The following is a 23026-nucleotide window of genomic DNA, read 5'->3' as shown; positions in this document are numbered from 1 at the left end:
CGGCCCACAAGGACGTTAAACTGATTGGATTATTCAGCAACCGTGATTTGCTCTACGTGACAATCATCAAGGGAGACGTACGAATCGAGATCATCCGGTGAACCATGTGCAGGTCACGGGGGGCGTCCCGTCGCCGTGCAATTCGAGCGAGCAAATTCCAAAACCAACCTCATAGAAAAAGCAACACGCCACACCTCATCTCCAAGTCGACCTCGAGTGCTACTAACAAAGCTAAGGTGGACCCCGAGAGCAAGGATCGAGCATGGACGAGTCGAGATCGGAGGCTCGTGCTTGATCTAACCCCATCTCCAGTCGGCCTTGACGGCGGCGACACCAAGGCAAGCAGGGAGGACGGACGAGGGCGCGTTCGAGAAAGTGAGCGCCGAGAGAGAGGTGCGAGGCTGAGAAAGAGAGGGACGAGCGTGGCCACGACACGATACGAGCAGGAGTAGAGAGCGCGGGACGGCGTGCACATCGTTTCGGGACGGCGGAGGTGGTCGTGGCGAACCTGGGCATTGAGGTCGTGAATCCAATGCTCGGAGGATATCTTCTTTAATGTCTAGTTCGGCTTTGCCGATGGATACCGAACACTCGTTTGGATTATATTTTATATGAAATCCATGTTCTGTCCGGACCTTATCAAATATTAAATGAGAAATTCAAAATCCCATCATATTTTTATTCCGTCCCGAGAAATATCCCTCGATCTTTTATTTTCCATGGAGCTTGCATTCTCTCTCCCTCGATTTTTTCGGATAATTAATGAGATGCCTGCTCGGCGACACATAAGCCATATCAAGACTACGCCGACAAGTGAAAATGCGGCACGTAGTTTACGGTCATCCAGCTCATCACTCGGTCGGCCACGTGGACATTCCGATGACAGAAATCGGGTATTGATAGACAAAATTAAAAGAGTTTTCCGAAAAAAAATAATTTGATTATTTTGAACAAAAAGAAAAAAAAAAAAAGGAATAAGCGCATTAGAAGTCCTAAAACTTGTCACGAAAGTGCAATCAAGTCTTAAAACTTGTCATGAAAGTGCAATCAAGTCCTAAAACTTGTCATGAAAGTGCAATCGAGTCCTAAAACTTGTTGTGAAAGTGCAATTGAGTCCTAAAACTTTTAAAAAGTGCAATCAAAAGAAGAACTTAATTGGACTAACTTGACAAGTTTTAGGACTTAATTGCACTTTTTGAAAGTTTTAGGACTTAATTGCACTTTCGTGACAAGTTTTAAGACTTAATTACATTTTTTGAAAGTTTTAGGATTCAATTACATTTTGATAACATGTTTTAGGGCTTTCAATGCACTTATCCCAAAAAAAAAAATAGGCGAATGATTGTGAATTTCGGTCAAAATTATAAATATCACGGGGCATTATTTTCATTTATTTTAAGAGGGGCGAAAGATCATTTTGCCCAAAAAACGAAGCAGCGCTCTCCAGAAGAATCCCGTCCGGAGCAAGACGCCGTTCGTTTGCTCGACGACTCGCCGGTGAAAGCTCAGTTCATTGAAGCGAGAGAAACGATCCCCTCCCTCCGTCGCTGCGGCAGCCGAGGCAGTCGAGATGGTGAGTTCTTTCCTCGGGGTAATTTCATCGAACACTTGCCCTGCACTCGTTTTGTTCCCTCTCCTCTCATACCCATCTTTGCTACTGTCGCAGTCCGTCACTCTGCACACGAATCTCGGCGACGTCAAGTGCGAGATCTTCTGCGACGAGGTCCCCAAAGCCGCCGAGGTCAGTGGCTTTTTTCCTTCCCTGTCGTCGTCTCCGCGTTCCTTGTCGTGTTACGCAAAGGAGAAGTGTGGAAAAAAAAAGGGTTAAGAATGGCGGTTTATGCGCTCTTTTGGGAGTTGATCAGGTGCGCGCTGTGTGTGTGGATGTTTCAAATTGTTCGTCAGTCGTACTGGTCGAGCGTGCAAGTTTTAGGCTTGCTGTGTAAATCAACTACAGATTGACTTCAAGATTGAAATTTGCTATTGGAGAGGTTGAGACGTGAGTTGAGAGGTTACTGGGTCCAAGGGAGCTTGGATGATGATCTGGGTGGTCGGGGGAATTTGATTGTGTTGTGGAGGTTTCTCGTGATTGCTGACCTTTATACAATGTGTTGAAATTCTCCGTTTATTATTTAACTTCCTGAGAGTGAGTTAAGAGGGCTGAAATTTGTCATTCGAAACTTTGAGCAGTTTCTCTATGGAGCTACTCGTTTGAGGGCTTCTGCTCATTCTCGTGATTTTCCAGCTTTTTAAAGAATAAATGGATCGGAGTTCAGTGGGTTGTTGTTGCATAGACAACTGGTGGTCTCAGTTCTTCCGCTTCGGTGTTGCATTTACCGCTATTGAGTTATATAATTATGAAACAAACATTTGTTGAAACCTATACAGATGTATTATATCGCTCAAACTAGTAGGTTAAACATTTATTGAAACCTTATACATAGATCGTTATGTCTTTTCGGATTTATGCATTCAGTTTGTAAGCAGGCTAAAAAGTAGAGGTGAAATGGCTTGTCACTTGATGAGTATGTGTGCAACCCAAAAAGTTCAGCTACACTGAGCCATGTTCCTCTGTTGTTGCGTCATTTACATATTTCATTCGGCACCGGGCTCTGATCTTAGAGGGTAGTTTGTATTTGAAACATGGACTGTGGTGCTGCTAATTGAGTACGGTTGTACATATTGGACATAAGGAGGGTTACAACCTTACCATAGTCACGTAAATGATGTTTTTATGATGTATACTTGTCAAACCTAAAGGCTTCAGTCTGAAGGTGCACATCATTCTTTTCCCACTTAGAAGTCTGTTTTCACCAGCTTTTGGATACCCAGCTGATTAGTGCCATGATGTGAATTTCTTGTTAGTGCTTATTATCTAATTATCTTCCGATCTGGCTAAAGTTGAGAGAATAATATTGTTCTCAAGAGGAAAGTGGCAAAAATGCCCAAATAATCGTAGTTTTGTCCCTTGCTATTGGCTGTTGATTTAGAAACTGAGTTCGAAGCATGCAGTAGCCCTTACATTATCTTGAGCAAACTAGTTCAGTTATCAAGATGAAGTTTAGATTTTCAAGAAGATAGATTTAATCAGGGCTTTTTATGTTCAAAATATAGTGCGACTATTGGGTAATTATTGCATTGGTAATTTCTGCCTTTAGTTTCTCTGTCTCAGATTGTGCATTTGTTCTGTTAAGAAAAAGAAAATGTTTGCTTGCAGAACTTTTTGGCACTGTGTGCCAGCGGTTATTATGACAGCACCATATTTCACCGAAATATCAAGGGTTTTATGATTCAAGGTGGCGACCCAACTGGAACCGGCAAAGGTGGAACAAGCATCTGGGGCAAAAAATTTAATGATGAGATAAGAGAGTCTCTCAAGGTATTTATTTACCATGTAATCTTTTGCTGGAAACATCCATACCATAGCCTTTGCATTGCCTCTTTTCTTTTGTTACTGTACATTTTGAAGGATTATGCTCTGCCGCTCTCGACATTAACTAGCTTCTCTTTCATCTTGGAATTGGTTATTCCTTCAGTTAGAGAATGAATGGACTGTTACCAGTAGTGCTTATGCCCAACTTTCTTTTTGGATTGGTCTTAGGTAACCACCTATCGTTTAGGGGGAACTATTCTCTGTAGTGAAATCATGCTCCCTCCCCTCTACATGGCAAGTCGAGAAACACCTGATTGTAAACCATCATCAAATAATCTCTAACATGTAAAAGTAGAGCTAACTTCTTTATTTTCCTCATGAGGTTGACTCTATGTATGAAGAAACCCTAATCAAGGCCTATCCCTGACCTGTTTGCTGTATCCGTGTGATTAGCTGAAGATTATCTATACTTCCTAGTTTATCTACTTATATCTCGTTATTCCAATTCATAGTTTATCTACTCTTATTCCAATTCATCAAAGTCTCTCTTTTCCAGCACAATGCAAGGGGAATACTCGCAATGGCTAATAGCGGGCCTAACACCAATGGAAGTCAATTTTTCATCACATATGCAAAACAGCCACATCTAAATGGACTATACACCATCTTTGGCAGAGTGATTCACGGGTTTGAGGTCCTAGATATCATGGAAAAGGTATGTGTACCGCTTGATAGTACTGTTTATCATCGAATCCCTCGAAGATGATTTAATGCAAGTCCTCTTATTTTCATTGTAAAATGATTACATTGGTTAGGCACCCTGTTGGTAATTCCCACTAAGCACGGCTGTGCAAATAGGGTGTTTCTATGGTGCCCCGGGTATGGTATGTCGGGCTAGTAAACTCTTGTGAAACGTGCTCGTCTCCACTATTTATTGAAAAGTGGTAGTGATGCTGTTTTTGCCGAAAAAAAATGTTCCCAAAATGTTCTTATCCATGTTTCCTCCAGCAAGGGACACTGAAGCGTGCTTCACTTATTTTGGTTTGGCAGACTCAAACAGGACCAGGGGACAGACCTCTTGCTGAGATCAGACTCAATCGTGTCACAATTCATGCAAATCCTCTTGCTGGATAGCCTTTTCTTGATGGGTTTTTCTGGTTCTTAGCTTCTATTTTTGTTTACTTGGACTATAACAGTTCTGCTTTTGCTTAGGGATCTCTGTATGCTGATGATAGATACTGAAGATGGTACTTGTAAAATTCCAAGTACATTGATCTACTTCAAACCATGTATTGAAGTATTCCAAGTGCAAAAAGATGTAAAGATGCTTGTTGATATGTGCCTGCAGCTCATCTGTGGTGCTGGTTGCACAGTGGTTTTCGTTTGCGGTGTATTAGCCTTCATCTCGGTGATCAGTCTTTGAGACGTTGCCGAGTAATTTGGTATCTTATCCACCCTAATCAAAATTTGATTATCATAAGGTTCTTGGAGTTTCTCAAATGGAATAATCGTTGGCTGATTTTCCCGTCGAATAAGATGAGGCGCATTTGGAAACTCCACTTAATTGAACGATGAATGTGAGCTGGGCTACCATATGCAAGACATGCTCGTGTTCATGATGCATAGGGATTTGTCGTTGGTGAACTAAAATTGAAAAAAGTCGTGTGACGCGATAATTGAAAGGAAATTTTTTTTGTTTTCAACGAGGAAAAATCTCGACGCCATGTCTTAAAAGCGCTCTTTAATATTGTTCTGTTAAGAATAATGCTCGATTCTTTAGAATGGGCAAATTTTGGATGCTCTTAGATACAAATTTTAAGTACTCCAAGAGCAATTACAATCATTTTGGCCAGAAAAAAATAACCCGATAAATATCATATATAAGAAGATATTACTCGATCAAATACATTATAATTGCTCATGAATACCAAAATGTTTACTTTGTAAGACACACAAAACGATGTGTACGGCAACCTTTTATTGAACTTTGAATATGTTGAATGCGTTCAAATGTTGATTTGTATCTTGTTAAATTATATCTATTTGTTTGCAGAAGATGAACGGTTTAATAAATATTTTATTAAAAATTATTGTTTGTATTGCATGAAATAATTAGTTAATAAAAAAAAATTTTACTTTCGACGAAAACTTATATATAAACATCTTTGCGAACAAAAAAAATATATTTCCATTTTTTTTAAAAAAAATATTTTCCGAATCCAATTTCTTTTTCTCCAATTTCCAAGCCATTTGCTCCTTTGTCAAAATTTCTCGTTGGAGGCTCACGCGCGCGGCGCGTGCTCCCGCGCTCTTTTCCGCTCCGTTCGCTCCACTCTCGAATCAATTTAGGGTTTCTCCCCGCGCCACTCTCGATTCCCACGTCCCAATGGCGATCGAAGGGGAGAAGCGACCGGAGGCGTCGCCGTCGCCGTCGCCGTCGCCGTCGGCCGTGAAGACGACGGCGAGCCCCGGGGACAACGTGTCGCAGAGCAACCCCCGCGGCCCTCCTCCTCATCCTGCGCCGAAGCGCGACGAGGAGGAGGCGGAGGCGGAGGAGGAGGAGACGAGCAGGCCCCAGGGCCCGTCGGAGTTCATGATGGAAGTCGCCGCCAAACTGGCCTCCCAGCCTCTGAGCAACAGTGACCCTCGAGCCTGGGGCGTGCTCACTGCAATTTCGAATAACGCGCGCAAGAGACAACAGGTTTGTCGTTTTCCTCTTGGATCCCCGTTCTGGATGATGGTGAGGTCGATCGCCTGAAAAATGTCTGTGGATGGTTAAAAGGTAGCACATTGCTCTCCGATATGGGGAATAATTGTAGCTTTTGCTCGTGATTCGAGTTTTGAGGTGGATGTGAGTCCTTGTTTCTGTTCAAGTTTTGAATTTGATCATCCCAATGCTTGAGTTGCCAGGAAGTGAATCATCGTTTGGTCATTAACATCTGGGAAAGGATTGCTTTTGTCATTCCTTAGTCGTGGAAATGACTGGATTTTCTTTACTGAGTATGGAGGGCATTAGTAGTAACTCGGCAGACTGTTAGTCTAGCTTTCTGGTCGTTCAGCAGTGAAGTGTATCGATTAATAAATGTGACTATAGGGAGAGGTTCTGTCTAGATGTACTTGCATTTGACTTCCTGGCGGCTTTGAGCTTTCTTGTCTCAGTTATCTGTGTTGGCGCGTCCCATGATTGAATGTTCTGGAGCAAGAAGATGGTTTTGAGTTGTTTTATTGCTTGGCTGTGATGTTGTTTGACATAGAGATGCAGATAGAATTTATGAGAAAACATATTTTGCAATTGATCCTATTGAGGCAAATGTCTATATCCAAATATCTTCATGATTACCGAGGATATTTTAACTGATGTGCATGTGCAAGGCAGCCTTTTCTTGATACATTGGCATCCATTGATTTTCGATACCCTGTATTAAGAAAGAATTTGAGTTTGTAGTGATATTTTTTTATAAATGTCATATTACCTTGTTCCTTTCAGAATAAAGTTAGCCTAGGTTGCACTCTATGAAGTTTTGTCCTAAAAAATGGTTCGCCCAGTTTAGTTCCTTAGCGGCAAATTTGTTGTCCGGTGTCAAATGTGAGATGACGACGAACAAACACAGCTCTTAAGGTAAAGTGGTTCAAAAGATCGTCATGGGCAGAAGATATGAGGAAAAAGATCTGGAAGAGAACTTTTAAAATTTGCTGCTCTGTATCTGTGAACTGTATGTAGTATTGACCAAGAGCCTTCCTTTCAACTTTTGTAGCAAAAACAATTTTGTCATGTGTCTCGGTTAAGAGCATGTAAGGGGATAAGCATTTCTGATGCAAAGACAATAGATATCAATAGCTTTTATTGCTGATAAACTAAACAGGGCCATAATGTCATATCACTGATCAACTTAGGGCTGGAAGTAAGAGTTGTGGATTTATTAAAGCTCTTTCCGGAGATGTGAAGATAATCAAAATAAGATGACATGCACAACTTTCTGACTAAAAGTTAGACAGTCGGACCAAAAAGAAAAATGCTGATTGTACAATGAAGACCATTTTAAGCTGCCTGAACTTCTCATTTTACATTTTGTCCTGTATTCAAGCTTGAGCTTGAGAACCAGGTGAAGCAATCATTTGAACTCTTATGGCATCCACATGCTCCATTTACATGGTATCACTTTGTTGTGTATTGTATCTGGTAGTATGTGTCGTTCTATTATTAAAATCTTAATGCTGTTGCCTCGTGGTCTAAATATTTCAGTTAGATATTTGTCTGACTGATGAATCTCGTCAGCACTTTTTCTAAGTGGTATATCTTGAAGCTAGTGAGCCTAACACCGTGGAGATTTGAATTTAGGGCTCAAATGTGCTTCTTACGGCAGCTGTGCACAAAATCGGGAGAATGGTAGTGGATTCACATTTTCGGATTGACTCCTTAGCAGTTAGTGGGAATCATTGCATGATATACAGGAAGACAATCGCTACTGAAGCTTTGGAAACTTCTAAGGGTCAGACATCAGTTTTCTTGAAAGATACTAGGTATTGCCTATCGTGTCAATTTGTATTTCTTATCTTGCAGTTTTTTTTTCCTTTTTTCTTTCACCTTCCTTCCTTACTGATTGGTGCATTGAGCCTTGTTCAGCACTAATGGGACATATGTTAACTGGACAAAGTTGAAGAAAAGTGATCCGGAAGCCAACATCAATCATGGAGACATTATATCATTTGCTGCTCCTCCTCATCAGGGTATTATATGTGATGCATGCTCAAGTGTTGCTTCCACCCTTTTAAATTACCTGCCTGGTGTGCAATTGTTGTTTTTAGTTGGGAGATTTGATTTTAATGATAAAACTTAGAAGGGTGCCCGATCTGAACATCTAGCCTCAAAATGGGGCTTGTATAAATGCGGTTTTAGTTGGAACATATACCATTTTGAAGGGAGAGAAATGTGAGGGCTTTTAAGAGTTAAGAGTCTGATCTCTTTGATGTATAGAATAGATGGTTACGGGTTTAGAGTTTTTGAGTTACTGAAAAATCACTTTTCGGTATGGATAGGTTATTAGACATTGAAGACTCTCTTTGTAATTTTGTGAACGGGGGGGCCTAGGGGCAATACCCCCATGGTACTTTTAAAAAAGATCGTGGGTTGTTAACCATAAAGAATTGGCTTCTTTCTTGTCCTTTTTCCATTAATTCTTCTGAAAATAAGAACTCAAGCAAAGAGTGGTTAAATAAATGAACAGCAATTCGAGTTACCGAGTGTTTTCTCTGCCAAGTTAGATCATTGTTGGATATCTTATCAATCTATCCTTATTGCAGAAGCTGCGTATGCATTTGTATTTCGAGAAGTCACCAGGTGCACTTCAACCATGGATGGGGGATCTGCTAAAAGAAAAGGAGGTATATTCATGACATTGGGTATGATATATGCGTTACATGGGCCCTTTTTCTCTTCTTATGGGAAAACATAATTAGATTTAGGATTTAAGAAGGGATGACCTAATACAATGAACAAATCATTAGGATATTTTTTGTTTTCATGGTTGTGACTTCTATGCGCTGATCTATCTGTGGATTTTTTTTTAGCTTCGGCATTGCCAATCTTTTATTTCCTCCCTTTGTTGGCATGAAACTTTACTCAGATCATGGAAATTATTATCTGCTGGGTGATGCCAGTGGAGCTTGCTAAGCATAACATCCGAAGAGTGGTAGCAAGGACAGGGTTCAAATTTTGACTAATAGTAGGCAATAGAAAAGTTCTTCGGTTCTTGATGGGAGACCTTTGTGTGTGATTTTGCCTTTTGTGCTTCCACAACAAAAAATTGTGCTGTCTTCCATGTTGAGCATGATTTAAGTGGCAAAAGAACTGTCAATATTGATGCCGTTTTGAGACTATTTTGAAATTTTTTGGCACAATTAATTTTGTTGAAACTTTTTGTGCTCACGGCTCTAAACTTTGCAGAGGAAATTGGCCCTGAAATCAAGAGATTTAAAGGCATCGGGATTGGTTCTCTAGAAGGTCCAATATCTCTTGATGATTTTCGAAGCCTGCAGCGGTCAAATGCAGTATGTTCATTTGCTTGCTTAATTTTAGTGACTGATAATGCAAATATTCGATATGCATTTGTCTCTTAAAACGCCAGAAGATTAATGATCTACCTTGAAACTTGCTATCTATAGGAATTAAGGAGGCAACTGGAAGATCAGGTCTGTCGAATTGATGTATTACAGGATGAGAATCGTGCATCTGTTGAGCTTCATGAAAATGTATGCTCATCCTTCAAGTTGACCTCTATTAGGCTTTTTTTATCACAGTTGAGTTTTCATTGGGCTCGTAGGTGGTTACTTGAAAATTTTCAAATTCTTGATCTAGATTTGACAAGTTCCTTAAGTAGAGGTAGCTTTTCTGTCTACTTTTTGCTATCTTTTACTTCTCTGCTTTAATGGGCATGATAACTAAACTTTGATGATGTAGGAAATGAAGGAGGTGAAAGCATCAATTTCAAGGTCCTACCTCGAACAGGTTAAAGAGTTGCAAGATATGGTTGACACGAAAAAGAAGGAGCTTCTGGAAATGCACAAGTCATCAGCTGAACAAAAACATGTCATTGAAGATCTTAATGAAAGGCTGAGTGCTTCTCTGCAGTCATGTGCTGAAGCAAATGAGATTATGGATAGGTAAGTCACTAATGCGCAAATTTCTTGTCCTTCACTAACTTACCAGAATTATTATCCTATACTAACCTGGTTTACTCTTCCATAGATGCTTTTGACTGGAATAGATGTGGTAAGAGGATTACGTGTAAACGTTGGATTCATAGCTGTCCAATCAGTGGGAATTGCATTTTGATTTATGTTTTTCTTTTTCTTGTATGCGTGTGTTTGGCGGTGCTTCATGGTTCTTCTTTCTTGCTTTCTACTCCTCCTCTTATAAGCCTTTTCAAAGGGGTTCCACTACTCCCTTAGTATGGGTGGCATGGGTGGCTTTTCTTATGTCCTATCTTCTGCAAAGTAACCATGCACAGTTTTTTATGTGTGGCATGGCATGGACTTGTTTTTGTTGTTTGATCTGCATATGATGGGCTTTGTAGACCTAGAGAAGGTGATAGTGGCTTGAATACTTGCTTTCAGTCAAAAGGCATCCATAGCTAAACTTAAAGAACAGTTGGTGGAAGAGCGAGATCAAAGAAGAGAAGAACGTGAAAAGGCTGCAGCAGATCTAAAAGCTGCTGTGCAAAGAGCTCATGCAGAGGCTCAGGAGGAGCTAAGGCGGTTTTCGGATGCTGCCTCAAAACGAGAGCAAGAGCAGCAAGAATTAATAAATAAGCTCCAGGTTTGGAATACTAAATTATGAACTTCAAGTTTGCGATGTTTATCTGGGAAGAATATGAGAGAGATTTGAGCATCTGATTGATTCTTACTGGATCCTCAGGATACAGAGAGAGAAAGGTGCTCATTACTGGATACTTTGAGGATCAAATTGGTACTTCTGCATTCGCTTTTTCTTAGGTTCACTTGATTCATTATATTTTCGGTGTTGGGTGGGAATTAAGATGATTGATCAGAAGAAGTGCTAATGAAGATTTTGCCACAGGAGGATACGAGGCAAAACCTGGTCATCTCTGACAATAAGGTACGGCAGTTAGAAGCTCAACATCGTGAAGAACAGGAAGCCTGTGCAGATAAAAGAAAAGTAAGATGTTTCAGCATATACCACAAATGATCTTCCACTTCTAATTTGTTGGTGCACACTTATGCAAGTTCCAACGCATCTAATTTGTCTTGTCTTACTGCCACATGTTGGGGCAGAGAGTAGAAGAACTTGAACTTGAGCTCAGAACATTGAGAAAAGAGCTTGAAAGTGAGAAGGTATGAATTTTCACTCTTTACTATTCCCTCCTTATTATCTTGCCAATGAGTGCGAAGTGCAACTTCCTCTCTTAACATAGTCCATTACCTCTTGACCAAAGATGGGTTGTGCCTTTACGAACACTCTTGTGCAACAGTTTGGAAGGCTCTCTAATTGAGGGCCAGGTAGAACATAAGAAACATTAACCAAATGAGTTTTCTTGCAAGCATAGTTATGCATAATTTTTCTCATTTTATCAATGTCTGAAGACAACTTCCGTAAAGTAATTCGGTAAGAAAATTCTTCTCTTGGGATGGCGTATTTATTGTAGGGCCTACCATTTCGTTGGGGAATTGGACTGCATTTTCAGTGTGGATTGTAACTGCTGGCTCCCTTGAAAAAGCACTAAAAGAGTTGAAACTAAGTTCAGGCTTCTTTTATCTGATCTAGGGGAGATCTATTAGGGAACAAGCTTTTTCCTTGAAGTGTTGAAATTAGTCAAACGGCAGCAAAGGGATTTACTCTCGCTGGTTTGTGTAGCTGCCAGCATGCTTCCTTCAATTGATCTTTGGATGAGGATAGATGGCACCTACTATATTTTGCCAGATTTGTTAATCTGAAAAGAAGCCAACATATCTTACTGTGGACTGTTGTCTTTTGTTTATTTGAGATTTCTCCTTGTTTGGACATCGACTACATCCTCCTCAAGTACATGGTTTGAGGGAGGACAGGTAGTCATATAGTTCTCTGCGCCAAAAGATTGGCTAGATTGATATTTGCTTTCTTGTTCTTATCGAAATGTGCATGTTGAATTGGAAATTTGGGAATTTATCGCCTTTAAGTTCATCTGAGCTGAGGCATTCCTTGGTCTTGGTAGCAGGCTGCTCGAGAAGAAGCATGGGCAAAAGTTTCAAAACTTGAGCTTGAGATTAGTTCTGCAATCCGTGATCTTGATTTTGAGAGGAGACGGTTGAAAGGCGCCCGGGAAAGAGTGATGCTGCGGTGAGATTTTCAAAGTCATTGACATTTTGCAATATTTGACATTTGCCACTGTAATCTTGGCACATGACATTGAAGTTTACTTTGCTGCTTCATGATTTTTGGGGGATCCATTGGTCATGCAGGGAGACTCAGTTACGGGCATTTTATTCCACAACTGAAGAAATCATGGTGTTATTCTCAAAGCAGCAGGAACAATTGAAAGCTATGCAGAGGACCCTGGAGGATGAGGAGAATTATGAAAACACTTCACTTGATATTGACCTCAATGTAGCTGATGGGAACATTGATGGTGCCGTGGACGGAAGGAAAGAGGAGAACAGCAATCGCGGTAACAATGATGCCAAGGAAAAGTCAGCTCCCTCAGCACAGAGATGCAACAGTGATTATGTTGTTGCTTCTACAGATGACGACAGTGTCACCGAGAAACATGAATGTGATATCAGAAGCCAAGAAAACACTCAAAATACACAAGAGGCTGATTTCACCAGTGCTGGTCAGAATGTTAAAGGTGGATTTGGCTCTGAGATTGATGGTCTTGGAACGGAACCAGTTATGGAGGGAGATCTTGTTGACACTCAGCAAGTTCTCGAGACTGAGAGCCCTGGAATTGATGGTAGGCAAAAAATCGATCTGAATAGAGTTGGTATTTTGGCCGGAGACACAATGCAACTTGATGAAGGATCAAATGTGCAAGAAACTGCTGATCAAGCTCAAACACTTAGTCAGGAACAGGAAACTCTACAGCATAACGAATCGAACAATGCTCCTGACACCTTAAAAGCTACGCAAGATATCGAAGCGGAAACTCTGGGCACGATCGGGACAGCAGACCTCTTAGCTTCCGAAGTTGTTGGGAGTTGGGCTTGTAGCACTGCTCCTTCTGTCCATGGAGAGAATGAATCTCCTGGAATTAGAGTTGAGAATGAGGATGGTGCGGCACCTTTACCCAATTCCAATGGCCTTGTTGCCGAGAGTCAAAGTACTCCATCATCTGATGCAGCTGTGGCTAGACTGAATCAAGAACGGCGTGCTTTGACTGAGATGATTGGGATTGTTGCCCCTGATCTGAAGGAGAAGTTTGCTGGTGCAATGAATAGGGATCGCTCTGAGGGGAGAGAAAACCAGGGTGCTGTTTCAGGCTCTGATACAGAGGATTATACGGAGAGTGATCATGCCAATGGCAGTGCCCGAGGCCAGTCGAGCTCAGATACGGAGACCGAAGAGAGCAATAGAGCTGACGAGGGTCGAAATTTGGATGATCCGATGGATGATGATGAAGATACCCAAGAAGACTCACTCGGCTAGAAATTTTGTATGCGGTATCTGAATCAGGTCTTTATAGATTTTTGACACTGAAAGGATCTACATTTTTGCCCCTCCTCCTTGTTCTCCGGAATCGCAATCTCATCCCTTTGTAAATAACTAATTTATGTATAGAAGTTATAATTTGCTCATGACGTTTCCCGTGGGATCCTTCTATTCATAGTGTTTGTGCCACGAACTTGGAAGGTCATAGACGAAAAGAAGGGTGCGATCCTTTCGAATGAAGGGTTTGCAGTTTATCGCAGGAATTCTGCTTTTCGATTGACATGGTCTTTACTTCATACTATCTGCTGATGGCCTTGCGAATCAAGAAAACCAAAGCTTGTGGATTCCTCAGGTTCTCTTGGTGACATTGGCTTTAAATTGGTGTCTTATGGTATCTATGTTCTTTATCCAAGCGCGACTTGCATTCATGTGATTAAAAATGCTTCTGTCGATTGGCATGGGAACAACTTGATGAAGCCTTTCTAGTTATTCTTGGTTTTTTGTAGGATCGCCTATTTCGGCAACTTTCATGAGAAGGAAGATTTTGCCGCTAATACATTCGAGTAATCTCTTGTAGTTCTCCAATAGTTACGTGTCTCGGCTCGTGCAGCGATTTTCTGTGTCCTCTTTTCTCCTCCTAGTTTTTGTGGTATTCCGATAAGCATATCGCATACGGCCTAGATAGTATCTACAAAATGAAGTTTGCCGGAAAAGAACAAGAGCACGAATCATGTAAATAGCTATACGTGCAATGCTTCTTAATTTCAAAGTGATACACCTTGATTCTTGTTCCAGGTTATTTCGTCGCTGAACAACATGGTAAATCTGAGGAAGCAAGATGAAACATGAAGGATGTCTTTTTGGAAGGAACACGACCACTATCAATATCTTCCGACCAAGATGAAGTCATCGTCGTCAAGTACATGAACTTCTCTTTTTCCCACGAAATGCTCTCTTCCAATGTCCTTCACCAATCCCACAAATTCTTGCCTCTTCGATAGAGGAAGCGGCACATAAGGGAGCCTGAAAACCGGCCGGACCACCCCGAGTTGAGCCAGAGCAGTGTTCAGTCCAATCGGGGCCGGCTCGTGGAAGAGCCATTCGATCAAAGGCATTAGCTTTTTGTTCAACGAAGGACTCTTCTTCCCCACGACCAATTCCCGCATCAAGCCAGGAATCAAATTGCTAGCGACCGACATCGCTCCTGTGGCGCCCAAATCCCACCTAGCATCATGGCATTCATGATCCATCCCGCACCAAACGGTTTTCCCTTCCTCTGCATACTGCCTAACACGATCATATCCAACACATTCCTTAACGCCGACAAAGTTCGGACTTGCAGCCAAGGTTTGGATGACACTAGGCGGAATGTCCTGACCCGACCTTGATGGCATGTTGTATATTATCATCGGGCCCATGGGCAAAACACTATTGAAGTGAGCGAGCAAGCCAGGTATCGATGTTTTGCCATAGTAAGGATTGATGTGAAGGGAAGCATGCATTCCAACAGCAAAGCCCTGCTCAGTGGCCTGCATTGCTTCACCGGTGGAGTTACTTCCGGTGTTGCCAATCACCTTGAGCGAAGCGCCAAAGTGAGCGACGGTGTGTCCAATGAGTGTGATGTGCTCGTCCCAGCTCATCAAATGGCCTTCCCCAGCTGTGCCTCCGACGATGACTCCTTCCACACCCTGTGCGATCTGCATATCGATCAGGGCATCATAGGCTTTGAGGTCCAATCTGCCATCGTGTTGGTATGGGGTTTTGATGCCTGTGATCAGCCGGAGCGATCTGATATCCTCGACCGGAGTCCTGGATTAGCAACGTGACAAATCATTGCACGGCCAACTGCTTGTTGAGTACATATTCATCACGTGCAGCAGCGGGGCATAGAAACAAAATTGACAATCATCTCAGTTTGTCATGATAGAATTTGTGTCATAGAACTTTATTAGAACACGGTGTCGAGGCGGCTGTAACATCTATAAGGTAGGATTTTGCAATATGTCCGGCCGTGCACACATTTTATATGGATCACCTGTTTTGGATTTCATGGCTTCGCACAGGGACGCAGAAATTAGGGATCACAGTCGCCTTTCGAGGCCTCCAATTCGCGTTCCTTCCGTTCCAGAATCATAGCAAGCGCGCACACACAAAAGAAAAGAAACATATAAGAAGTTGAAACAGATGGTAGAGAAGTAGCAAGAATATTTGACAAACTCTAGCTTTCTTAACAAGCTACACCAACCAGATCTTGTTTTTGATGCAGGTAAAGGTCGAAAATAATTCATCCTGAGCTCGCCAGATTCGAAAAGATAATTGCTGAGCAAACAATCACTATAAACAATTCAATCTTTTCATGAGCACTCAATGATAGTGCTTGACTCGAGGCCAAAACAGTGCCTCCCATATCTTTGTGTTTTGCCCATGAATCGTTCATCTGACTCACTACTACACTTCATCCCTAGCACCCGAAACGATTCACGTTCTTACATGCGCTCTCACGCACGTGTCCATAACACATACAAACATACATACACACATACTTGTTGAAACTTGAAAGTAATGATATATCGAACAAGATAATCGATTGAAATTGGTCGAGGGAAAGCACGGGGATGAAGAACCTCTTGCCATCATTGCTCGGTAACCGGAGCTCCGATGATGACCCTCTCATGCACATGCCATGGCACTTCAGCTGAGCCATCTTTAGAAGCAATAGGCAGGAGAGAATGTGGTAATTTGTACGTGAGGAGTGTATTTATGTCTGTAGAAATCCATTACCAACTGCAGCTGCATTTTATGGCTTTGATGAATAGCTATGGAGTTGAGGTCAACGTGAAGCAACTGAGATGATGACGTATGGAAGCGAAAGAGTCATATGGTAAAGACAATTTTGGGGAAACTTTAGGCTAAAGGTCCTGAGTTTTATTAATTAAATATGATTGGGCTCCAAATATTTCAATTGGTGCAATTAAGTCGTAAACCTTGATTAAAAGAGTGACGAAATTGTGAAATTTTCCAACTTAAGCAATTAATTTCTTAACTGCACTGAAACGTGTATTGAAAATGGCAATTTCAGGTTGTCATGTATGCAAAATTTCAGTACCGCCATGTAGATGATTGTGTAGGTTATTCATCAAAAGGACTTGATTACATTTCTATAGAAAAAAAAAAAGGCTTGAGACTTGATTGTACGAATTACGATGTTTAAATTAAAGGGAAATGCCATAGAAAAAACCTCAAATTATGCCTACCGTAAGACATTTACCTTGAACTTTCTTTTTGCGACATCTAAAACCCCAAACTATGCCCACTACAACATACTTACCCTAAAAAAAATTGTGACTTAAAAAACCACAATCTTGTACCTATGTGACACATTTACCCTCCGTCAAAGTTTCGTTGAACGATTTTTCAGCGGCGCTTCGGCGCCATGGCAACATTATTTGCTTTTTGGCATCCATGTAGATAGATTTTTTAACGGTTTTCATTGACAGAACTTTGACAGAGGGTAATTGTGTCAACACAAGTACAAATTTGGGATTTCTTGTGTCATAGAAAAAATTTTATGGTAAATATATCATAGTGGGCACAGTTTATGATTTTTTATGGCTTTTGCCCTCCACACTGTGTACAAAATTTGAGACTTTCGGTGAACTTATTCCAACAATTTTAATGCGAAATTTTTGACACAATTTGTCGTTATTTTAATTAATACCGGGGAAAGTTCACCAACTTCATATATTAGACTTCTGGAATCCGCGGGTGGAAGAGTCATTGAGTCTCAAATCATTAGGTACTCCGGTCCTTATTAACCCACTTCGCATGAACCGTTTAGATCATGTCGAACCATTTGTTTGATGTCTAGCTAGACAAGAAAAAGAATAATACAAACTTCGTTTGGTGCAAGAAAAACATTGGACAGAAATAGGAACCGCGTCCGAGTCAATGCAATGCTAGAAATGTTTAGACGTTTGATTTTCTAAGATGATTCAACACGTAAAGCGTAAATTCTTATTATCACGTTCTTTTCTAGTCAAGACCGTGTCTGGTTAGACTTTTACGTTTTTACATTTGGCTTAATATAAATCTTGCAACATTGCACTTTGACTTTTTTAATTCTAAACACTTGAAACTTTCACTTATAAACCAATGTTCACATGTAGATTCATACATAATTTTTTCGTAACTTTTTGAAATTCTGGATAATGTTTTAAATTTTGAAGAGAAAGCAAAAAATTTCTATTTACTTGAAGTTGGTATCAATCCTAGTATCGGTAGGATTATTCAAAGAGAAAATGACACAAACAGTTCCTGAACTTTGACCCAATGTGCAATATGGTCCCTAAACTTTTAATTTGTTCAATGCAGTCCCTGAACTTTAACTTAATGTGCAATGTGGTCCCTGAACTTTTGATACATGTTCAATTTAGTCCCTGAACTATATGAAAATATTCAATGTAGTCCTTCCATTAATTTAAGTTCAAGGACTATACTGAACATTTTCATATAGTTCAAGGATTAAATTGAACATGTATCAAAAGTCCATGGACCACATTGAATAAATTAAAAGTTGAGGAACCAAATTGAACATTAAGCTAAAGTTCGGGGACTATATTAAACAAATTAAAAGTTCATGGACCAAATTGCACATTGAGCTAAAGTTCAAGAACCGTTTGTGTCATCATCCCTTATTCGAATCTAAACCACTAAAAACATGAAAAAATAAAAATTACCCTAGCAGGGCAAGGTAGCTAGGGTCAAATTTTAGTGGGGACGTAACTTAGGCAAAATGTCACACCGAACTTTACATGATTGTTTGCGTTACACTCTAAAAATTATCTCTATCATGATGACAATAATGTCTTTTCGACAATTTGTATTTATTCTAATAATTTCCCTAGCTAACTTCTCTCCGATTCTATCGTCGCGATGTGAGCTTTGTTGATGACGTCACACGCCATACATGGATTTCTTTCGAAGGCTTACGATGTGTTTATGGAAAAGTAAACTTTCAGCACTTAACTTCATTAAGTTCATTTCTTAGTAACCTCTAATTGCACATAAGATAGTTGATTTTTTTAAAATTACACATAACTTACTTAATTGACTACATGATAAAATGTTTAACAGAAATTAAAATATTAACAAATATATAGTGTCATAACCTTTCAATAATTCTCATTACTCCATGTTTGCTAAGAAGATAATAAGATTATTAATTAAGTTTTATGTATTATCAAACAACTTTTCATCTCAGCTTTTGATTAATTAAAGCCTTCGGCGCTTGAACTTAGTACTTAAATTTTCAGTGTCTTTGTTTTTCACTTTTATCAAACGAGTTTCGTGCCAAAGGTCTCAACTCTAGACAGTCTATCTATCCATACTATATATAAAAGCCAATTTTCAAAATTGGGTTCCGTTTATTTCGCGGAAAATGAATGATTTGAAAAAAATTTTCTTAAAAATAATCGCTTGTATCGTTTGAAATAATTAGTCAATGAAAGATATTTCCATTATCACAACAATTCAAGTCTAAACATTTTCGTTGACGGTGAAAATATTTCTCGTTCATTCAATTTTGTGATCGATACAATCATTTTCGGAAAAATATTTTCCAAATCATTTATTTTCTGCAAAACAAACGCACTCTCGGCGTCTAATTTGAAAAACGACCATGAGCCTTCAAGTATTAAAATCAAGCAAGATATCAATGGTGGAATGGGAAATATATGGCAACTGTCCCCTCTCAAGATTGCAGAAGCAAATGTTTCACTCTCCATTTATGACCCACTTCTCTCTTCACTCCTACAAAGTAGCAAGTTTTGTTGCTCAAGTAACTTCCTTTCTAAGATAAATATAGAATCATCACTCGAATAATCGTTCATCAAATCCGCTCAGTCTTATCAAGAGAACGAAAATGAGTGTGCACGCGCATAGCACTTGCCTAAGATCTAGAACGATACGTGAAATTTTTCGGATTTTGTTGTCCACCCGTATTACGATCGTACCATAAAATCCAGCATTAAACCCGATCCAGTGAAGTGGTCGAGCAGATGATGGTGACTTTGCAATTCCGTGACAATGCCGAAGATCTTGGCAACATGTGTGAATACTGGGAGGATTCTACTTGAGATAACTCAGAAAGCCAATGCTGAAGGCAAAAACATCTCTATCTCTTCATATTCTGTCGCTTCTGATTCCGGAAAAGTAGAAAATTATTACAGAAAAAGAGGTGAGGATTGAGGAATTACATGAGCTAAAACTATCATACACATCAAACAGGAAGTTCGTTTTTACCTCGGATCAGCAGGATCTAAGCAAAACAGAGCCTACTACTGATGAGCTCAGCGTTTCACTCAAAGCTACCTTTTGTAAAAAAAAACTGAAGCATGAATGTAGTTTGTAATGTGCTCATGTCATTTCCAGTGGGATCCTTCTGTTCATAGTGTTCGGGCCGCGAAGTTGGAAGATCGTATATGAAAAGAAGGGTGCGATCCGCTCGAACGAAGGGTTTGCAGTTTATTGCAGGAACTTCGCCTTTCAAAAAGAGATGGTCTGTACTTCATACTGTCTTCTGATTTCCTGGCGAATCAAGATAACCAAAGCTTGTGATTCTCCAGGTGACATTGTGTTTAAATTGGTGGCTATGTTTTCAGGGCTCTTTTATCCAAGCGCGACTCGCATCCATGAGTTAAAAATGCTTCTGTCAAATGTCATCGGAACAACTCGATGAAGCATGATACCTTTGTAGTTATACTTGGTCCTTCGTCGGATTGCCTATTTCGGCAACTATCCTGAAAAGGAAGAAACTGCCTCTAATACGTTCGAGTAATCTCTCATAGTTCTCCGGCAGTTAAATGTCTCGGTTGTTCGGCGATTTCCTGTGCTCTCTTTTTCTTCTCCTTGTTTCAGAAATCTCGACTTAATCGATGGATGTATTAGGCACTCCGGGTGTGATTAGAAATTCCTTTCGCCAGTTCCAATGTGCTGATAAAAGAAGTCGGTCGCAAAGTACTCGCACCTCCGAGATGTTACTTGTTAGACAAGCAGAATTAAGAAGTATGACGGACAAGAAAAAGAACACAAATCATGTTGACAGTTACATGCATAATGCTTCATAATTTCAAAGTGACACACCTTAATTCTTGTTCCAGCTAATTTCGTCACTGAACAACATGGTAGATCTGAGGAGGCAAAATGAAACATGTAGGATGTCTTCTGGAATGAAGATGACCAGTATCAATACCTTCCCACCGAGATGAAGTTGTCGTCTTCGAGCACCTGAACTTCTCCATCTCCCACAAAATGCTCTCTTCCAATGTCCTTCACCAAGCCCACGAACTCTAGCCTCTTCGACTCAGGAAGGGGCACGTAAGGGAGCCTGAAAACTGGCCGGACCACCCCGAGTTGAGCCAGAGCAGTGTTCAAACCAATTGGATTTGGCTCGTGGAAGAGCCATTCGATCAAAGGCATGACCTTTCAATTCAATGAAGGACTCTTCTTCCCTGCAACCAATTCCCGCATCAAGCCGGGAATCAAATTGCTAGCGACTGACATCGCTCCCATAGCCCCGAAATCCCACCTACCATCATGGCATTGATCATCCATCCCGCACCAAACCGTGATCCCCTCCTCTGCATACTGCGCAACACGATCATATCCAACACATTCCTTAATGCCGACAAAGTTCAGGCTTGTAGCCAAGGTTTGGATGACACTAGGAGGAATGTCCTGACCCGTCCTTGCTGGCACGTTGTATATTATCATCGGGCCCATAGGCAGAACACTATTGAAATGAGCGAGCAAGCCAGGTATCGATGTTTTGCCATAGTAAGGATTGATGTGAAGGGAAGCATGCATTCCCACAGCAAAGCCCTGCTCAGTGGCCTGCATTGCTTCCGCGGTGGAGTTACTTCCAGTGTTACTGATCACCTTGAGCGAAGCGCCAAAGCGGTCAACGGTGTGTCCAATGAGCGTGATGTGCTCGTCCCAGCTCATCAAATGGCCTTCCCCAGCTGTGCCACCAACGATGACTCCTTCCACACCCTGCGCGATCTGCATATCAATCAAGCCGTCATAGGCTTCAAGGTCCAATCTGCCATCGGGTAGGTACGGGGTCTTGATAGCTGTGACCAGCCGGAGCGATCTGATATCCTCAACCAGTGTCCTGGATTAGCAAAGCGACAAATCATTGCAAGGCCAACTGCTTAATGAGTGCATTTTCACCGCATGCAGCAGCAGGCGATGTGTGGAAACAAAATCAAAAACCGTCTGACTTTGTCATGATAGAATTTGTAGGATAGAACAGTACTTTATTGAAACACGATGTCGACAAGCACATTCGCGACCTTAACAGGCATTCACAATGAATTGGGTAACATCTATAAGTGGGATTTCCCAGTATGTCTTGTCGTGCACACGTTTTATATGGATCAGCTGTTTCGGATTTCATTGCTTCGCGCTGGGAGGCAGAGATTAGGGACTATAGTCGCCTTTCGAGGCCACCAATTCACGTTCCTTCTGTTCCAGAATCGGTAGCAAGCACACAAAGAAGAACGGAAAACAAAGAAACGTATAAAGAAGTTGAAACAGATGGATGGAGAGAAGTTGCAAGAACAGTTGACAACTCTAGATTTCTTGACAAGCAACATAAAACCAGATCGATGCAAGTAAAGGTCGAAAAAATTCATCTCGAGCTCACCAGTTCTCAAAAGAGTATTTCTTTAGAACTGCTGAGGGAACAATCATTATGAACAATTCAACCTTTTTACGAGAACTCGAGCGCGAGTACTGAACTCGAGGCCAAAAGGGTGTTTCGTGTTTCTTTGTGATTTGCCCATGAACTTGTTGATCGAACCGACTAACTACTACACTTCATCCCTTGAACCGGAAACAATTCACGTTTGTATGTGCGCTCGCACGCGCGTGAGAACACATGGAAAACGTACATATATACACACATATTCCTCGAGCGAAAGCACAGAATGAAGAAACTCTTGAGATCGTTGCTCGGTAACCGGAGCTCCGGAGACGACCCTCTCATGCACATGCGTTGGCACTTCAGCTGAGCCATCTTTAGAAGCAAAAGGAAGGAGAGAATATGGTAATTTGTAAGTAATGTATGTACTTATGTCTGTATTTTTCAGGAATCTATCACCGGCTGGATGAATAGCTATGGAGTTCTAGTCAAAGTGAAGCACCTCAGATGATGACATGGAAGTGGAAGAGACATTTGGTAAAGATTTTGCCATTAACTTCACTAAAAAAGTATAATTCTAGTCCTATCGACGTGTATTGCAAAATGCAATTTGAAGTTGTCTTGTACGCAAAATTCCACGCACTTCCACATAGATAATTGTGTGGGCATTATTTATCCAAAAGACTTGATTGCACTTTCCTTAAAAAGGATTGGGAATTGATTGTACAAATTACAACATTTAAATTAAACTGCGATCCGTGTATAAAGTTTAAGATTCTTAGCAAATTTATTCTAATAATTTCCCGAGGAA

At 40.8% G+C, this 23026-nt stretch overlaps 3 protein-coding genes and 1 pseudogene across 7 annotated transcripts; 2 read left to right on the top strand and 2 right to left on the bottom strand.

The window, feature by feature from the left end:
* The first annotated feature begins 1473 nt into the window (after nucleotides 1–1473).
* LOC115689165 (peptidyl-prolyl cis-trans isomerase CYP18-1) lies at nucleotides 1474–4710 on the top strand. The gene is made up of 5 exons (XM_030615154.2): nucleotides 1474–1573; nucleotides 1667–1741; nucleotides 3218–3379; nucleotides 3930–4088; nucleotides 4424–4710. Exons 1-5 carry the CDS (start codon nucleotides 1571–1573, stop codon nucleotides 4505–4507), a joined length of 483 nt encoding a protein of 160 aa, XP_030471014.1. The 5' UTR covers nucleotides 1474–1570; the 3' UTR covers nucleotides 4508–4710.
* Nucleotides 4711–5705: 995 nt separating this feature from the next.
* Nucleotides 5706–13660, top strand: LOC115689162 (uncharacterized). Of its 5 annotated transcripts, none has more exons than XM_030615150.2 (13): nucleotides 5706–6074; nucleotides 7713–7894; nucleotides 7998–8101; nucleotides 8675–8755; nucleotides 9318–9421; nucleotides 9536–9622; nucleotides 9831–10033; nucleotides 10487–10688; nucleotides 10788–10838; nucleotides 10950–11048; nucleotides 11165–11224; nucleotides 12082–12206; nucleotides 12329–13660. In XM_030615150.2, the coding sequence occupies exons 1-13, from the start codon at nucleotides 5760–5762 to the stop codon at nucleotides 13509–13511; spliced, it is 2796 nt and encodes a 931-aa protein (XP_030471010.2). In that variant the 5' UTR covers nucleotides 5706–5759; the 3' UTR covers nucleotides 13512–13660. The 5 variants fall into 5 exon arrangements, with proteins under 5 accessions (XP_030471010.2, XP_056173701.1, XP_056173700.1 ...); XM_056317726.1 differs by having other exon boundaries at nucleotides 8675–8773; nucleotides 9840–10033; XM_056317725.1 differs by having other exon boundaries at nucleotides 8675–8773; nucleotides 12085–12206.
* Nucleotides 13661–14251: 591 nt separating this feature from the next.
* LOC115689163 (4-hydroxy-tetrahydrodipicolinate synthase, chloroplastic-like) lies at nucleotides 14252–16344 on the bottom strand. Its single transcript, XM_056317727.1, has 3 exons — nucleotides 16139–16344; nucleotides 15550–15630; nucleotides 14252–15323 (listed from the first exon to the last, which is right to left on the bottom strand). Exons 1-3 carry the CDS (start codon nucleotides 16216–16218, stop codon nucleotides 14396–14398), a joined length of 1089 nt encoding a protein of 362 aa, XP_056173702.1. The 5' UTR covers nucleotides 16219–16344; the 3' UTR covers nucleotides 14252–14395.
* Nucleotides 16345–20334: 3990 nt separating this feature from the next.
* LOC115689164 (4-hydroxy-tetrahydrodipicolinate synthase, chloroplastic-like) lies at nucleotides 20335–22647 on the bottom strand (annotated as a pseudogene).
* Nucleotides 22648–23026: the final 379 nt, after the last annotated feature.

This window comes from Syzygium oleosum, unplaced genomic scaffold (genome assembly GCF_021117445.2).
Source record: "Syzygium oleosum isolate NSW1041296 unplaced genomic scaffold, Sole_v2.1 Sole_v2.14, whole genome shotgun sequence".
Classification (NCBI taxonomy): domain Eukaryota; kingdom Viridiplantae; phylum Streptophyta; class Magnoliopsida; order Myrtales; family Myrtaceae; genus Syzygium; species Syzygium oleosum.
This window is presented reverse-complemented; position numbering and strand designations above follow the sequence as displayed.

Coding starts and splice junctions, on each gene's coding strand:
- LOC115689163 (XM_056317727.1), bottom strand. CDS start 16,218: ATGGCTCAGCTGAAGTGCCATGGCATGTGCATGAGAGGGTCATCATCG. Junction 15,631..16,138: donor CCGAGCAATGATGGCAAGAG/GTTCTTCATCCC, acceptor CTGGAACGGAAG/GAACGCGAATTGGAGGCCTC. Junction 15,324..15,549: donor AGCCATGAAATCCAAAACAG/GTGATCCATATA, acceptor TTGCTAATCCAG/GACTCCGGTCGAGGATATCA.
- LOC115689165 (XM_030615154.2), top strand. Junction 1,742..3,217: donor AGGTCCCCAAAGCCGCCGAG/GTCAGTGGCTTT, acceptor GTTTGCTTGCAG/AACTTTTTGGCACTGTGTGC. Junction 3,380..3,929: donor AGATAAGAGAGTCTCTCAAG/GTATTTATTTAC, acceptor TCTCTTTTCCAG/CACAATGCAAGGGGAATACT.
- LOC115689162 (XM_056317724.1), top strand. CDS start 5,760: ATGGCGATCGAAGGGGAGAAGCGACCGGAGGCGTCGCCGTCGCCGTCG. Junction 7,895..7,997: donor GTTTTCTTGAAAGATACTAG/GTATTGCCTATC, acceptor AGCCTTGTTCAG/CACTAATGGGACATATGTTA. Junction 8,774..9,317: donor AGGTATATTCATGACATTGG/GTATGATATATG, acceptor TAAACTTTGCAG/AGGAAATTGGCCCTGAAATC.